Source organism: Geotrypetes seraphini, chromosome 7 (assembly GCF_902459505.1).
Source record: "Geotrypetes seraphini chromosome 7, aGeoSer1.1, whole genome shotgun sequence".
Lineage (NCBI taxonomy): Eukaryota > Metazoa > Chordata > Amphibia > Gymnophiona > Dermophiidae > Geotrypetes > Geotrypetes seraphini.
In genome coordinates, this window is record NC_047090.1 from 190,192,792 (window position 1) to 190,210,895 (window position 18,104).

General features: G+C 44.8%; 2 protein-coding genes across 4 annotated transcripts in view; one reads left to right on the plus strand and one right to left on the minus strand.

The window, feature by feature from the left end:
- The window catches only part of SAMD15 (sterile alpha motif domain containing 15), a 34,204-nt gene extending 24,763 nt beyond the window's left edge, over positions 1-9,441 (minus strand). The window contains exon 1 of the mRNA XM_033951643.1: positions 9,309-9,441. Coding sequence (XP_033807534.1) covers positions 9,309-9,398 — 90 coding nt within the window. The 5' untranslated portion in view covers positions 9,399-9,441. The remainder of the gene's footprint in view (positions 1-9,308) is intronic.
- The window catches only part of TMED8 (transmembrane p24 trafficking protein family member 8), a 31,105-nt gene continuing 22,367 nt past the window's right edge, over positions 9,367-18,104 (plus strand). The window contains exons 1-5 of one of the 3 annotated variants that reach the window (XM_033951639.1): positions 9,367-9,520; positions 14,197-14,284; positions 14,928-15,045; positions 16,268-16,400; positions 16,916-17,218. In XM_033951639.1, the coding sequence (XP_033807530.1) occupies positions 9,397-9,520; positions 14,197-14,284; positions 14,928-15,045; positions 16,268-16,400; positions 16,916-17,218 (766 nt within the window). In that variant the 5' untranslated portion in view covers positions 9,367-9,396. Of the gene's footprint in view, positions 9,521-9,569; positions 9,703-9,938; positions 10,713-14,196; positions 14,285-14,927; positions 15,046-16,267; positions 16,401-16,915; positions 17,219-18,104 lie in introns of those variants that run through there. The other 2 variants (XM_033951642.1, XM_033951641.1) reach the window with 2 other exon arrangements.

Here is an 18,104-nt window from a genome sequence, read left to right on the forward strand (position 1 = left end):
TGTGATGCACAGGGCTGGGCCTAAGGCCCTGATTGGCTCAAGTGCCTTGGGCTCCTGGGGCCTGAGGTGCCTCAGCCAATCAGGGACTTCCTTAGTGAGTACCTTTTACTATTGTTATGTTAAAGCTCAACACCCATTATCTGCATTTAGCCAAATAATATTTTTCAATATTCATATTCAGCTGACTAGTAAAATATGCTCTTAATTTCTAGTCATTTTTTGCTTTAGTTTGTGGTCCAAGAGGTTTCCTTCTCTATTCCCTGATTCAGAATAGTCTTCTTGTAGCTTTTGTAGGACTTCATTAATCTCTTCCATTTCCAGGGCCTGTGCTTCATTTCTAACTTTCTCTTTCTCTCTGATAATAAGCTACACAGAAACAGATTTTGATATTATTTATGTATTTATTTAATCCAAACTTTCTATACTATCTTTAACTACATGTATGCAATGTATGAGCGTTGGAGCTTTTACTGTTAAGACCTGCAATAAAAACCCTAATGCGGCTTGATAAAAAAGGGGATAAGTGCAGCTGGTAACAGTATCTGGGAGCTTGTGTTGTGGTGCTACACTATGCAGCCAAGTCCATCGTACTACGAGTGAGGATTTGCAGAGGACACTAAACTGTTCAAAGTTGTTAAAACACATGCGGACTGTGAAAAATTGCAGGAAGCCCTTAGGAAATTGGAAGTTTGGGCATTCAAATGGCAGATGAAATTTAATGTGGACAAATGCAAAGTGATGCACATTGGGAAGAATAATCCAAATCATAGTTACCAGATGCTAGGCTCTATCTACTTTGGAGATCAGCACTCAAGAAAAAGATCTGGGTGTCATCGTGAACAATGCGCTGAAACCTTCCACCCAATGTGTGGTAGTGGCCAAAAAAGCAAACAGGATGCTAGGAATTATTATATATAAATCCCAATCCCTAATTATTAGAAAAAGAATGGTAAACAAGACTAAGAATGTTATAATGCTTCTATATCACTCAATGGTGCAACCTCATGGAAGATCGTATCCAGAAGACAAACGAATGGCTACACGGATGGTGCAGAGAGATGAACTTTGGTTTCCTGGACCATGGAAAGGCAATTCAAGAACTACAGGGACCAGACAGGCTCCACCTGACCAGAAGAGGGAAGAATGTCTTCGGTAGACGACTGGCTCGCCTGCTCCAAAGGGCTTTAAACTAGGTGAGTTGGGGGAGGGTACCCACTCTCATCCTGGTGTGGTAAGTAACCATCCCAGTATGGTAAGTAACCACTACATTACTGAGTCTGAGGTAAGCATTTTCGTTTTACAGACAGTACTGCAGGGGATAAACTAACTCGAAAGGGACAAAATAACTCAAACGGAGAAATAAGGGACACACTAGATCAAACGGAAAAATCTCCATACAGACCGAGCAAACACGAAGTATGGAAGGCTATGTACATTAATGCCTGCAGTTTAGGCAATAAAATTCTGGAATTAAAGATGGAAATGAGGGGCGCCGACCTAGATGTGGTGGCAATATCTGAAACCTGGTTGTCGGATTCCCATGGATGGGATATGGCTATACCAGGATATAACTTACTCTGCCGGGACAGGGAATGCAAAAACGGAGGAGGGGTAGCACTATATATCAAGGAAGAAATCAAAGTTACCAGAATCACAGGTGTCAAGTATACAGGAGAGTCCCTCTGAGTGAACCTTGCCAGGGGAAGTGGCAAATGCCTGTATCTGGGCATTGTATACAGACCTCCTAAACAACAGGACGACAGAGACAAAGAATTAATCGAAGACATCGAGACCATCACTCTGCGTGGAGACACTGTACTGTTAGGGGACTTCAATATGCCAGATGTAAACTGGAACAAACTTTCAGCTACGACAAGCAGCAGAAGGCTACTAACCTCTATACGGGGAGCACGACTCAAACAAATGGTACTGGAGCCCACTAGGGATCAGGCAATTCTAGACCTGATACTCACTAATGGAGATAGTGTCACAGAAATTTCAGTAGGTGATGTGATGGCCTCCAGCGACCACAACATGGTGTGGTTTCACCTCAGGCATTTTTTTGCTACTTCAGCTTGTCTGCGGTGTTCTTTGCTCACATGTTTAAAGACAATAGACTGTTATCAGTCCAATTCTTTATATGTGAGGTTGCAAACCATTGGACCCCTGAGGAAGGCGTGTTCGCCGAAACACGGACCGTGTAGGATCCAGTTGGGTTTTTATCACAATATTTATTATCATTGTACTTTTTAAATTGAATTTTCATGGTTTTATATGTCAGTGTTTAATAAATTATCTCCAGAACATCTGTATCCACAGTTTTTGTTTTCATCGGTGGATTGTTTTCACTGTGGATCATTGGGTCTCCCCATTTTTTCTTTGTTGTGCTTCACCTCAGGAAAGGAACCACTAGGTCGAACACATCAACAAAGGTCCTTAACTTTAAGGGCACTAACTTCAAGAGCATGGAAGATGTTATCTATGAGGCGCTGCAAAACTGGGACACAACAGATAATGTGGAGGTAATGTGGTCAGCTCTGAAATCTACCCTACAGGAAGCAACAAATCTCTATGTAAAAGCCGTGAGCAAACGACGGAGAAATAAACCCCAGTGTTTCTCTGCGGAGATCTCGGAACTCGTAAAACAGAAGAAAAGAGCATTTGTATCCTACAAACAATCACAACGACTAAAAGTCAAAGAAGCCTATCTAGAGAAATCTAGAGCTGTCAAAACAGCGGTCAGAAACGCCAAACTCCGGATGGAAGAAAAGTTAGCTATGAATATTAAAAAAGGGGATAAATCCTTTTTCAGGTATGTTAATGATAGAAAGAGGAATACAGACGGGATAGTGCGTCTAAGGAAACCCGACGGTAACTATGCAGAATCGGACTCCAATAAAGCTAAACTACTAAACAAATACTTCTGCTCAGTCTTTACCTGTGAGGCGCCGGGATCCGGTCCACAGCTGCAAACAAGGGAGAGCTCAGAAGATCCATTCAGGAATTTTGAATTTACTACCAGCAGCATCTACCAAGAATTATCAAGGCTCAAAGTGAACAAAGCCATGGGACCGGATAAATTGCACCCCAGAGTGCTTAGGGAATTGAGAGACGTCCTGGCAGAAACGTTAGCTGCGCTCTTCAATTTTTCCCTGAGCACGGGAAAAGTTCCATTAGCCTGGAAAACAGCTAATGTCATTCCACTGCACAAAAAGGGATGCAAGTCAGAGACTGAAAATTATAGGCCGTTAAGTCTTACATCAATAGTGTGCAAACTTATGGAAACGTTGATTAAACACAAATTAGATATGGTTCTGGACGATGGGAGGCTGAGGGATCCCCACCAGCATGAATTTACAAAGGGAAGGTCCTGCCAATCCAATCTAATCAGCTTCTTTGACTGGGTAACAAAAAAACTAGATAAGGGTAAGTCCCTGAATGTAGTGTATCTGAACTTCAGTAAAGCTTTTGACAGTGTCCCATACCGTAGATTATTGAACAAGATGAGCTCGCTGGGACTAGGAGAAACATTAACTGAATGGGTTAAAGACTGGCTCAGTGGCAGACTTCAAAGGGTGGTGGTAAACGGTACTCCCTCCGAAACGTCGGAGGTGTTCAGTGGAGTACTGCAGGGCTCGGTCCTGGGTCCATCCTATTTAATATCTTTGTATGGGATCTGCCTCAGGGACTTCAGGGTAAAATTGCATTATTTGCTGATGACGCTAAATTATGCAACGTAGTGGGCGGAGGTACCGTTCCCGACAGTATGACACAGGACCTACTTTTACTGGCAAAATGGTCTACTATTTGGCAACTGAGCTTTAATGCCAAGAAGTATAAAGTTATGCACCTTGGTAGCGGAAACCCTTGCAGAACCTACACTCTGAACGGTGAGACCTTAATTAGAACTGTTACAGAACGGGACCTGGGAGTAATCATTAGTGAAGATATGAAGGCTAGTGGAGAAAGCTTCATCTAAGGCTAGACAAATGCTGGGTTGCATCCGGAGAAGTTTCGTCAGCCAAAAGCCTGAAGTGGTGATGCCGCTTTACAGGTCCATGGTGAGACCGCATCTGGAAGACTGTGTTCAATTTTGGAGGCCACATTATCGAAAGGATGTGCTGAGAATAGAGTCGGTTCAGAGATTGGCCACTAGGATGGTCTCAGGACTCAAGGATCTCCCAAATGAAGAACATCTAGGTAGGTTGCAGTTATACTCTCTTGAGGAACACAGAGAGAGGAGAGACATGATAGAGACGTTCAAATATGTTACTGGTCGTATGGAGATGGAAGAAGACATTTTTTTCCTTACAGGACAAGAGGGCATCTGCTAAAAATCAGGGGTGGGAGATTTCATGGGGACATTAGGAAGTATTTCTTCACCGAAAGGGTGGTTGATCATTACAATAATCTTCCACTTCAGGTAGTAGAGGCCAGCAACATGCTCGATTTTAAGAATAAGTGGGATAAACATGTGGGTTCACTTCGAAGAAGTGCTTAGGAGGGTGGGTTATTCGAGTGGGCAGACTTGCTGGGCCGTTGGCCCTTTACTGCCGTCATACTCTATGTTTCTATGTTTCAGTTCTGCTCTCCTTATCATATAAAAGATATACTGGCACTAGAAAAGGTTCAAAGAAGAGTGATCAAAATGATAAAGGGGTTGAAACTCTTCTCGTATGTGGAAAGACTAAAGAGGTTAGGGCTCTTCAGCTTGGAAAAGAGAAGGCTAAGTGGTGTAGAAGTGGATCGATAGTTTGCTACATCAAGATTTACAAAGACTAGGGGATACTTGATGAAGTTACAGGGAAATACTTTTAAAACCAATAGGAAGAACTATTATTTCAGCCAGAGAATAGTTAAGCTCTGGAACACGTTGCCAGAGGATGTGGTAAGAGCGGTTACTTTATAACATTTTATTGAAGAAATACAATAAATACATAATAATATAACACAGTAAAATAGTAATTACATTTAAACTGACCATATTAACTTCTAATAAATGTTTATCATTCCTTCAAAATAGATTTTTATATCTCTCAATATGTTCCCTCAATTTCCGACCCCCCCCCCCTGTATTTTATACTATAACATTTTATTGAAGGAATCAAATAAATAAACAATAATATGATACAAAAAGACATTCATTACAATTAAATTCATAATAAAACATTTGCATACACATTTTATCATTCCTCCGACATATATTTGAATATATCTAAACTATTTTTCTCTATATCCCCCCTTATCCTATATAATAAAAGGTTACCGGCGCATGCGCTGTTAAAACAGCGTGTTCCCTGCCGCTGTGTGTGTGATCCGTGGCCGTGTTCCATTTTAGAACCCGGCGGCAGGGAACATTCTGGCCACTCCCCTCCTCCTGCCCTCACTCACCAACTGCTGCTTGGAGGAAGCGCAGGCAAGCTCTCTCCCTGCTGGACCCCTGAGACAGGAGGAGACCCCAGCCACCAACGCCCGCCAACACCTTCCCAGTCTCCTGAGCTGCGTCCTCGCCCCCCCCCCCCGATTGCCGACCTCGGTGGCCACTGACAAGTGCTGTGTCCCTCCTGCCGAATTCAAACACAGAGAGACACAGCACAGCCAGCGACTCCCCCCTCCCGCCCTTACTCACCGCCAAAACCAGCTACTGTACTTTAAAGCCTCCTCCTTCTCCCCGGCTCACCCGCATTTAAAATTCAGAGAAAAGCGCTGCACCGCGCTACTGCTGGCCTCGCCGTCTTCTGTCCACTGCGGCCCGCCCTCTCTGACTACTTCCTGTTTCCGCTAGGGTTGGCCGCAGTGGATAGAAGACGCTGAAGCCAGCGGTAGCGCGGTGCAGCGCTTTTATCTGAATTTAAATGCGGCGGCTGGGAAGGGAGCATAGGAAATGCTGCTTCTGTACAGGGAAAGCCGGGAAATATTGCTGCTGCACAGGGAAGTGTGTGTGTGGGGGTGGGAGGTGGGAATGCTGCTTCTGCACAGGGAAGGCCGGGAAATGCTGCTGCTGCACAAGGAAGGGTGGGAAATGCTGCTGCTGCACAGGGAAGTGTGTGTGTGTGTGGGGGGGGAAATGCTGCTGCTGCACAGGGCAGTGTGTGTGTGTGTGTGGGGGGGAAATGCTGCTTCTGCACAGGGAAGGCCGGGAAATGCTGCTGCTGTACTGGGAAGTGTGTGTATGGGGGGTGGAAATGCTGCTGCTGCACAGGGGTGGGAGGGAAATGCTGCTGCACAGGGAAGTGGAGGGGATGGAGAGGGAAAGGGGGCCTGGGAGCAATCTTGGTTTGCTTTGGGTGAGGGGAGACAGAAGGGGGCCATGGAGAGACAGAAAGACAGGCAGGCAAGCAGCGCATTAGAACAAAAGACAGACACACAGAAAGACAGTGGGCAGAGAGAGAGACAGAAAGAAAGACAGACAGGGTGCCAGAGAGACAACCAGAAAGAAAGGACAGACAGCGGGAGGGAGAAAGACAGAAAGAAAGGAGAGAGAGACAGGGGCAGGGAGAGACACAGAAAGAAAGAAAGACAGACAGACATATATTCTAGCACCCGTTAATGTAACGGGCTTAAACACTAGTTACTTTATATATATTAAAATCATCATACCTATTTCCCTCCCTACCCTAGAATGAAAGGTGACATAAAATACCAAATAAATAGAAATATTAAAAAAAACAAAAAACCCACATTTATTTAAATCTAATATAAAGTATTAAGAATCATACTTCTTGCTTTTGAGGAGTTAATATAGCTGGTTTTAAGAAAGGTTTAGAGAAGTTCTTGAAGGAAAAGTCCATAGTCTGCTAGATAGACATAGGGGAAGTCACTGCTTGCCCTGGATCGGTGGCATGGAATGCTGCTACTATCTGGGTACAGCCAGGTACTTGTGACTTGGATTGGTCTCTGCAAAGACGGGATACTGGGCTAGATAGATCATTGGTCTGACCAGTAAGGCTATTCTTATGTCCTTGGAAGGGGGAGAGGGATCCAGGTTAATTGACTGGGACCACCAAGATTGCCAGTAGACTATCAAGGGTGACTCACTTCAAGGTTGCTTTTAACTCCTTACCAGATTAACCATTCCCCTTAACTGTATCGATGTCATCCTGTTTGTCTGTTTAGATTGTAAGCTCTTTCAAGCAGGGACTGTTTTCTTCTTATTTGTGACTCTGTACAGCGGTGCTGCATTTGTTAGGTAACGCTATAGAAATAGTGGTAGTACTTGCTTGTAAAGCACCCGTGCCTGATAAACTCTGTAACCTCCTACTTGTCCTATTTATTTATTTATTTGGCACTTGATATACTGCCGAAGTGGGCTAAGAGGCATCGCGGTGACTTACAATAAAATCTTATATACAACATAGAATTCCTATGAGCGTTGGAACTGTTACTATCACGGCCGGCACTAAAAACCACGCAAGATTTTGTAAAAAAAAAAAAGGGGGGGGGGGAATAACATACAATACATATACATAAGGAGGGGCATAATCAAAAAAAACATCTAAGTCCCCTTTTGGCCTAAGACCTTAAACGTTGAAAGTAGAAGCAGGGAAAATGTCCATTATCAAAAAAAAGGTCCAAAAAGTTTTTTTTTATAATGGCCTGCCTCTACGTTCAGCTGTTTAAATACCCAGACCACCACTACGTCTAAACGTACACCATATAATCAACCTAAAAAAAGCCTAAGTCCTAAACATCCAAAACAAGGGCTTTTAGGCGAAGGAAAAGCTGGATTCTGTAACCGGTGTCTGTCAAAAAGAACACTGGTCACAGAATCCACCCCCACACACACACAACGATCAGGGCAGGAGGGAGCCCAAGCCCTCCTGCCCCACGGCACCCCGAACCCCTAAAGAATATAGAGGCAAGAGGGAGCCCAAGCCCTCCTGCCCCACGGCACCCCAAATCCCCGATGAAGATCGGGGCAAGAGAGAGCCCAAGCCCTCCTGCTCTGCGGTACCCTGAACCCTGATTCTGGTTGGCCCAGGCGCTTCAAGCCCCACCTGTGGGCGGGATTTGAGCTGCCTGGGCCAATCAGGCCCTAAAGCCAGCCATTCAACGGATGGCTGGCCTGCCAAACGGACAGGCTTGGCACCCGTCCGGCCAACAATTTAAAGGTAAGAGGGGGGATTGGGGGTGGGGGTGATCGAGGGGTTGGCGGGGGGGGGGTGCGTTGAGGGCAGGTAGGCCTGGGATCCCTCCTGCCTGTATGGACCGATCGGATGGGTGGGCAGTCACCGGGCCAGGAGGGCTTGGGCTCCCTCCTGGCCCCATCATAATCGGAGGGGAATCGCCGGGGCAAGAGGGCTTGGGCTCCCTCTTGCCCCGATGTTGTTGCGGGTTTGGAGTGCCTTGGGGCAGGAGGGCTTGGGCTCCCTCCTACCTGATTGTAATCGCCAGGGGAGGGCTGATCGTTGCATGAGAGATGGTTCATCTCTCCTGCTGGCGATGGTGATCGCCCACCCGCCTCCGAACCGTGGCACTTTGGGGTGAGGATCACCGGCAGGTTGGTTGCTGGGGCTGCTGAGCTGCAGCGATCAGCTCAGCGGCCCCTTTTCAGCACTTAGACCTGTTTTGACTTGGTCTAAGTGAAAATGTATAAGTGCCGACTAGGCAACCTACCTAAAGTTTTGGTTATACCTGCTGTAGGCCTAGGTCTAGGTCGGCCCACTTCCCACCCTTTCCCCTCCTCTAAAAACGCCTCTTTTGGCTCTATGCGTTTAGAGGCAGAGGAAAGGCCTAAGCTGGTTTTAGATACGTCTAAAACCAGCTTTGGTTATGGGTACTTGGACAATCAGACTTTTTGATCGTCCAAGTAGCCATTTAGGGGAATTTTTAGACTTTTTTTTTTTTATTATGAGCCCCAAGGTAAAGGGAAAAAAAAGTGTCATCGGTGTTGAGTCTAGTGAGGTTTCCTGAGTTTCCAAAGTCTGTCTGAACAATTTTTCTTAATTTATCCAGGGTTGGGTAATTTCTTATAGATGGGGGTGGGGGGAAGAGACCTGCGTAAAGGAATATGAATTGAGCAGATGAGGAAAGCGGGATTTGGGAAAGGGGCGGGGACAATGAGATTGCTGAGGTTAGTGGGGCGGGGCGAGGGCGTGACTTGAGAATGACATCATCAGTGGTTTTTAAAGCTGTGAGGATATCCGTGATGACTGAATTTGCATGCCTACTCCCTCCTTTGCATATTCATTAGGGACGGGTTGCTTTGCAAGTGACTGAGCCCAAGCCCTCTAGGCCCTGTCTACGCCAACTAGATCGTAAGCTCTTCCGAGCAGGGACTTCGCCCTAGGCGTGTCTCGAGCGCGCACCTGGTACTGCGGGAAGCCGCTGTCGCGGATCCATTTGGCCACCTGCTCGCGGGTCCAGCTCAGGCACTCGGGCTCGTGCGGCGCCGCCATGGCAACGCGCGCTTCCGGCGCAGGGCGGGCGTGGCTCGCGCCGCTCGCGCTCGGAAGGAGGACGCAGCAGATGTGGCGGGCGCGTGCTGCCCGCGCGGAAGACTCGGCCAAGGGGGTTGCAGGTAAGGGAGGGAGGGTGGGCGGGTCTCGGACGCTCTCGCGCCACCTCCGCCCTCTGCTGTGGTGAGGCGCGCGAGCTGACTCGCCGCTCTGAAGAGCAACGGCCCAGCGGGTCCTTCTCTGGTGACTTCGCGCGCTCTCTTTTCCCGCTTTGGCCTCGACGCCTTCACTGAGGAGTCAGCAGGTGCGTTTCCGCGACAACTTCCCGCTCAAAGTGGTCCTCCTTTCCCCTCTTCGCGGCAGGACTCGGGGCTTCGCTTTTTCTCACTTGACAACTGCTGCGTCCCGGCCTTGTCGCTTCTCGATTGCCCTTTAGGCTCTCGCCTCGTCCCATTTGCACTGAGCATCAGCTGGCAGGGAAGGGGTTAAAGGTCAGCTCGGCCTTGTCGCTTTGGCTAATGAGCCCCATCGTCCCTCCCTCCGCGCTGTGACACTGCATGGGTTGGGGGGGGGTTTAAAAATGTGTGCAAAGGTCTGCCCTGCATATCCTTCAAGATCTTTGACCTTTTAGTCTCGGCTAAATTGTCCTCCAGGTCTGTCAGAGCCAGAGATTACAAGTGGCACCGAGCTCTCATTTTGAAGGACGGACGCTTTTACCCCTTCCCCACAGGTTAAGCTATGCTCAGGGTTGGGCGATAAAGGCTACCACCAGGACCCAGTCCGGACCTGTAGTGGCGGAAGCGACGGGAGAGGAGGGGCGAGATGGCTCAGGGGGCCACTGTCTCTTCAACTAGCCCCCTCTGTGCAAGAAAATACAAGTTCAGTAAAAATCGGGGATCATCTTATTTCTATCCCAGAACTGTCTAAAACAAGGATCCTACAGATCTCAAGGATCTCTACTTACCCCCCCCCTCCCCTCCCAAGCAGGATCTGTGATGTCCGCGGCAGTTTAAAAAAACCAGGATCTCTATGGATTTTAAGGCCATTCGCTTTTAGTTCTTTGGGTCCCGGGATCTTTCTTTTAACTTCTATCCTTCCTGGTTGGGAATGCTGGTCCTGAATACTGCATGAATTTCCCGCTGTCTTATCCTAGCTCTACCTTGTGCCCAACTTTTCTGTACCCCACTGCCCAAATCCCTTCTACCCGGAGGCCCTACGGATCCTGTGGAGCTAAAGCATACTGCCTTAAAAAGAAAGCAGCCATGGCATGGAGTCCGCAGGGATCCTTGTTTTAACTCCCACATATAGGCCGAGGTAAGCATATTTTAAAGCCGTGCAGTAGAGATCCAGAAAGGTCCATGGGGTCCTCGTTTTACTCATTCCCTTCAGATCCAAATGATGAACTGTCTTTTTTTTTTTTTTTTTTTTTTTTTCTTTACTACTTGTTTTATCTCTTTATGGCTGAGATCAGATCAGAAGTAACTTTATTATTGGGAGCTGGGTGGTGACAGTTACTTGGTCTTTTAGTTGATGTTCAGGAGATTAAGACTCTGCTGTGTGACACCACTGGGCTCTAGTCAGGGCTAGGGCTGGGGTATTCGGTGCCCTTGGCAAATCTTCAACCTTGTGTCCCCCCTAAGCTAACTTAAAGTCCCTAGGCACCCACCCCTAACAAGAACTTGTTTTGATAAGACACAATAGTGATGTTCACCTTAATACCACACATCACCCAGAACACTCATGTAAACATGCATTATTGGACATCATATATATTAAATATTAATGTTTATTTGTATGTGCCTAATGAAGGTTCAAAGATCATTTTAGTTTGAGATACACTGGTCTAGAATGTCTCCCCTATCTACTGGAAAAGAGCTTTCCAGGGTAAGTACATAATCTCCTTATATGGATCCCAAATTTGCAAGAAGCACCGACATCCCTTCCGGGAGCCTTTCACATCTCTGGCCTTCCAGCAGGCCAATTGATGCACATCTGCCCGCCAGAGCCAGTACCCAGGAGGTTCACTTGAAGCCTAATACTTCATAATCCCTTTCTGGGCCACCAGATTAAGCTTACGACAGAATAATCTACCTGCTCAACCCATAGTACCAAATGCCCCTGACAAGTCCAACACCAATTGCTCTGAGGTACCAGACAAATCAATGTGAAGCCCAGTACACACAGTGTAATATTTCCTGCCAATAATACTGGATAAGATCACACTCCTAAAACATATGCCCAAAAGTCCCTTCCCCCTTCCCACATTTTCTGCACATCTAGGTACCAGCTCCTCCACAAATAAAATACTGTTTTGACATTAGGTACGCTCGAAAGGTCTCCCTAAAGTAACCTTCCTGCAGGGAAGCGTTGCGGTTCAAAGCTGGGACTCCCTTAATCTGTTCTATGATATCCCAGGACTGTAAGTGGACTTGCAATTCCTTTTCCCATCCCCTTCGATATAACCATATACCCTAGAGGAAAGGAGAGACAAGGGAGATAATGATTCAGACGTTCAAATACTTGAAGGGTATTAACGTAGAACAAAATCTTTTCCAGAGAAGGGAAAATGGTAAAACCAGAGGACATAATTTGAGGTTGAGGGCTGGTAGATTCAAGAGCAATGTTAGGAAATTCTACTTTACGGAGAGGGTGGTGGATGCCTGGAATGTGTTTCCGAGAGAAGTGGTGGAGAGGAAAACGGTGACTGAGTTCAAAGAAGCGTGGGATGAACACAGAGGATCTAGAATCAAAAAATAATATTAAATATTGAACTAAGGCCAGTACTGGGCAGACTTGCATGGTCTGTGTCTGTATATGACCGTTTGGGGGAGGATGGGCTGGGTGGGAGGGTGTAGATGGGCTAGAGTAGGTTTTGACAGAGATTTCGGCAGTTGGAACCCAAGCACAGTACCGGGTAGAGCTTTGAATTCTTGCCCAGAAATAGCTAAGAAGAAAAAAGTTAAAAAATTTAAATTGAATCGGGTTGGGCAGACTGGATGGACCATTCGGGTCTTTATCTGCCGTCATCTACTATGTTACTATTTTTATGTGAATCTACGTTATGGAAAACCCTTCAAGCAGTGAACAATAAAATAAAGTTTACAGAGCAAAGACAAGAACTACAATATAAAAAAACAAACAAAAGAAAACAAGAGATACCATCTGACTGCTGTGTACCAAAAGAGTATGTTTAAAAAGAACAGGTTGAGATTATTTTGAGCTTGTGTGAATGTCAAGACTATTGAACATAAGAATCGCCTCTGCTGAGTCAGACCACAGGTCCATCATGCCCAGCAGTCCGCTCCCGCGGCGGCCCCCTAGGTCAATGACCTGTAAGTGATCTATTACTCTTAAAGCATTTGTACTGTATAGTACCCCTCTAATTATACCCTTCAATCCCTTTTTCCCTCAGGAATTTGTCCAGTCCCATTTTGAAACCCAAAATCGTGCTCTGCTTTAATGCTCCATCGATGCTGCTACTCTAGACTTCCTCCTTGTCTTGCGTGTGGTTAAACTAAGATGGATAAGTTTGAGTTTCCAAAGGGAAAAAAATAGAGAGCATATATAAACATATCTGAACTGGCTGCTGTTCTAAAATTGTTTCAGATGCCGCATTGTGGGCTTTAGAACTAATCACTTGTGCTGTGTTTGTGTAGCTGTTATTCTCTGATTAGGTGTAACTAGGACTGGGGGGTTTGCAGACTCTGTGCAGAGCTCAAAGGGCTTGTCTCTAAGACTTGGTTCCCTTTGGGACGAATATTCTTGTGCCAGCCACTAGGAGAGAGGTTTTATGCTCTGGGCTGGGGGAAAAAAACAGAAATGCTGGAGAAGATGGAAACAGAAAGGTTTCAGAAGAATAATTGGTCTGTCTCTTTAAATAGCTTTCTGAAAAAGAAATGAAGCATTGTAAAGGGAGTAATTTTATAAGAGGATACCTCTATGAGAATTCCTAAAAGGCACCTTTCTATTTTATGAAGACATGCATTATAAAATAAGCACTCAGGATATTTTATAAAACCTCAACTTAGCCTGCACTCTGCCCAAACTATGGCCCCAGGTCAGGATCGCTTACACACAGATCACATTCTTTCCATGCACCTACAGATGTGTATGTAATCATGCAGGTTTATAAGAGCCCTTTAACAGTAGAAAGTACATTTTAAAATGATCTCTAATCGGAAAATATTAAATGATTAATTTATAGAGCGTGTATGGTTGGGCAGACGGGTTTTTGTCATCATTTGCTATGTTACTTCCATAATACTTTAAATTCCTAACAGCCCCTCTTACTAGTTCAGATAGGATCTCATGCAAAAATTAAAATGAATTGTTAGATACCAGCAGAGTAAGACAAAATCATTTTAGCCAGTTATTCTGTCCATGCGGCTGGGGATACTCTACTTGCTTGCTCCTTATGACTCTTAGTTTGATTAATTGTTAACTGTCCTGATGGATTCACTTAAGGGCAGTATATCAAATGATGTATTTGAGGCCAAATCAAATCGAACACGAATATTTGGTACAGCCCTAATAACTAGAGGCCCCATTTTGTGCTGGCTGAGACTAGGAAGGGCTAAATTCTGAAATGTTCTTAAGGTGTATCTATGGACAGTAAATTAAATGAAAATAGTCTATAATCTATACCTAGGAGTAGGTGAGTGGCCCTTCCTGTGGCACTGTGCTTTAAGCTAATGCTCCCTCTCTCTTGAGTAAAAGCAAATACTCTTCCTTCTTCCCAAATTGCTCTGCTGAATGCTGATAGTAACTTGACCTGTGTTGCTTCTTCTTACCCCCACAGAAAATGAAAACACAAGCAGTGACTGTGAACTGAGCTCCCTAATGTCGGCTCTGACCCTGCCTGATCCCCCGCAGCCAGTCTCTGACAGGTAGGTGAAATCAAGCATTTTTCTCTGTCCCGGTGGTCTCACATTCTACCTAATGTACCTGGGACAATGGGGGATTAAGTGACTTGCCCAGGGTCACAAGGAGCAGCATGAGATTTGAACCCACAACCTCAGGGTGCTGAAGCTGTAGCTCTAACTACTGTGCCATACACTCCCAATTAGTAAATTGCTGGAATGACTTACCAGTTAATATTTGTGAATGTTCAAATTATCTTCGATTTCTGAAATGATTGAAATCATATTTTCAAGATTTTTGTTGTAATTTTGTAAACTCTGTTTCCAGAATTAGTTTTTTTTTATATTTCTGATTAATATTTGAACCAGTTTTTAGGGGTATAAGTAGCCATCTTTCATCATTTTGGGACCTTCTGATTTTATATTATGTTGCTTGATGGTGATCCAGTGTTTAGGCCTGCAAGGATGACATGTTCTTTACTCCCCTCTCGTAATTGCTTGACCTGAGTTTCTGGAATCATACCTGCAGCCACATATGTGATGGAGAGTGTGTGTACGGTTACCGCATTTCTTTGTTAGGAATTATCCTGTAGGTATAGCATGTCTGAAATTCCTTACAGTGTCAAAGTTTGTGTAAAATTAATGTTGCATTGTTTTCTTTCTCTGAGAGGCTACAACCTGCTTCACTGGTGGATTCTGCAGAGGATTCTGGGAAATGTGATGTAGTCAGCAACCAAAGGTCACTGGAAAAGGAGGAGGTGCAGCATGACCAAACAACCTTCAAAGAGGTGCGAAGCTCTGCCAAGAGCTTTTGGGGAAGGGAGCACATCTTTGCTCCCTACTGATCACTACTGGTCTAGATTCAGTTTATTTGGACTGGGGTCAGAGCAGAAGTTTTAAGAGCACAGAAAAAAGTCAAAATTCAGCATGTGGGGGATATTTATTTATTTATTTATTTTTTTTTTTTTAAACATCAGGAGCAATTTGGTGAGTTTTACATACCAACCACACCATCCTTTAGCTGCGGGGGGGGGGGGGGGGAGGGGGTTGAGAAGGGCAGGTGAGATGGTGGGGTTACCTAATGCCCACCCATGTTAATCCCCCCCCTGGTGCTTATGATACACAGAATACATTTAGCAATGCCATCAAAGGTCACGGGTTTTAGTTTTAAGCAGAATGGATTTTCCTCTTATGCCGCCTCTTTTTTTTTTTTTTTTTTAATTCTTTATTTTAAAACTGACAAACAAGTGATTAATATTAAAACATTACATTACTAATAAAATATACAGCACTTGACATTCTTATACATATAATCCATTAAAATAGAAATTATAACCCTTCCCCATCCAACAATTCTTCAATGAAAATTTTCATAATACATACAGAAATCCAATCATTAAATAAAAATATTAATCATCCAATTTCTCCCCTCCCCCCAATAAAATACATGTATCCATCAGAAAGGAAAACGATGTTCATTCATTACAATAATTCTCTAATGGCCCCCAGATCTTTATAAAGTTGTTATAATTACCTTTCTGCGCAGCAATTGCTCTTTCCATTTTAAAAATGTGACAAAGTGAATTCCACCAAAAAGAATAATTAAGATTTGTATAATTTTTCCAATTAGCCGTAATGTGCTGAATTGCCACCCCTGTCATTATTAATAGAAGTTTGTTATTATAAGATTAAATTTGACTTTTTTTCCTCATAGCCATGCCAAATAGAATAGTATCATAAGACAAAGCAACATGATTTTCAAGTAAACGGTTAACCTGCGTCCAAATTGAATTCCAAAATAATTTAATACAGGGACAGCAAAAAAGTAAATGATCCAATGTCCCTACTTCCAGATTATAATGCCAGCATTTATTAGACTTAGATCTATGCCTCTTTAGTAATGACGGATCTAGAGCTTAACAAAGTCTCGTTGATGTGAGTTGCAAAGCAGGGTACCACTGCCAGTCATAGTGAACAGGTGCCAGATGATTGTGTGCTTCCTTCACCCAGTCTGCCAAACTCAAGAGGTACCAGCATCCAGCCCGGAAAATGCCAGGGGACATCCTTATGATGCAGTCCGATCACACAGGGAAAGTGGACATTGTCCAAGAAGCGCTGCCTTTGTCAGAGGATGAGATGGCAGGTGAGACATTGGGGAAGTCGGTTTCTCTGAAGGGGATGGGACCATATGTTGCAAGCTAGGCCTGAAATACATTTGTGGGTATTGGGGGGGGGGGGAGGAAACTGCATGACTGGACTAGCAGAGGGTGCTGCATGGCAAGAGTGAGTTGCACTGATAGAGCTCTGGAATTGCAGGGGGTGCTTCAGTGTAAAGCAACATGGGGATAGCAGAGAAAGCTGCAGAGCGGGTGCATTGGCTGTGCTATTTATGTGGTAGGGGGTCTTGGTCTTTGCAACTGCTGTAGGGCAGGAGTGAGGAGCCACTTGCACAGCATCTAAGAATCTATCTAAGAATAGAAGGGTGTGGTTGATGAAAGAGCTTGGTGGAGATCTCAGTACTAGAACAGCAGGAGTGATGATGGGCTCTGTGGGTTGTGTAAAGTTTGGCCACTTGTATGTAATGTACCAGATATTGTTGGTGAAATTGAGCCCGCTAAGAATTCTGATTTGGAAGAGTCCCATCTTCTTCTTCTGCAGGTACCCCTCCACCACTGTCCCCAGCTTCCACCTGGACTTCTCCTAAGATAAAAGAGTTCAAGGTTAAAATGAGCCAGGAGAAAAACGCACAGATGGTGGTGAAACGAGGAGAAGTGGTGACAATCAGGGTGCCCACCCACCCTGATGGCAAGCGCATCTGCTGGGAGTTTGCCACCGATGACTACGACATTGGCTTTGGCCTCTACTTTGATTGGGTTCCAGTGACCAGCACTGCTATCACCATCCATGCCAGTGATTCCAGTGATGAGGAAGAGGAGGATGAAGATGGAATTGAAACGCACTGTAAGTACTGAAGGCTAATGCTATGGCTCAGTAGTTAAGACCATAGGTGTAAAACACCCTTCAGTGGCAGAAATCCAATTATCTTCATCTTAGACTAGTTGCCCCAGAGAAAGATCTCACGGTTGTGGAATGTTTTTGAAAAACAGCTAATATCTTAACTGGTGGTAGTTGTTTAAATATGTCCTGATCAGTGGTTGCCTACTAATTTACAGTTTCATGATTAATATTTATTTTACTTTGCTGCATGGCATAATGTGTGAGGATTTTGAGGTAGATGGCTGATTGATGTTGATAATAACATAAGGTTTTATTTATATACCGCTATACACCTGGTAGTTCAATACGGTTAACAAAAATTATCTCAAGAGTGCACAAAGGCTGCACATAGTACAAATTCTTATGTTCTTAAGAACAGTGGACTAAAGGCTAGCAGAGCCAGAGAAGTACAGTAGAATGTTGATTATCCGGACTAACCTTGGCAGAGAGCAGTCTGGATAATCAAAAAATCCGGATGATTGGACATTTTGTTTTGAATAATAATTGTTAAAAAATACTATCAGCGCACCCCCCTCCCCCCTTCCCCGACAAGAAAAGGCAGCATTCCCCCTCCCTCCACGAATAGACACCACCAACTCCCAGGCCTACCTTGTTTCCCTGGTGGTCTAGCAGTGCGCTGGGACAGGAGCAATTCCCACTTGCTCCTGCCCATGTTCTTTCAACAACAAAAATAGCTGCCGAGACTTTCAAAAGTAGTCTCGTGAGGCTGCAGCAGAAGTAAAGAAGGAACACTAGTGGGAGGGAGGGTGATAGGAATGGTACTTCGGAGGGAACTCAAATATAAACTGAGACCCCCGGATAATCAGTGTTCTACCAAGATCTTATTGTA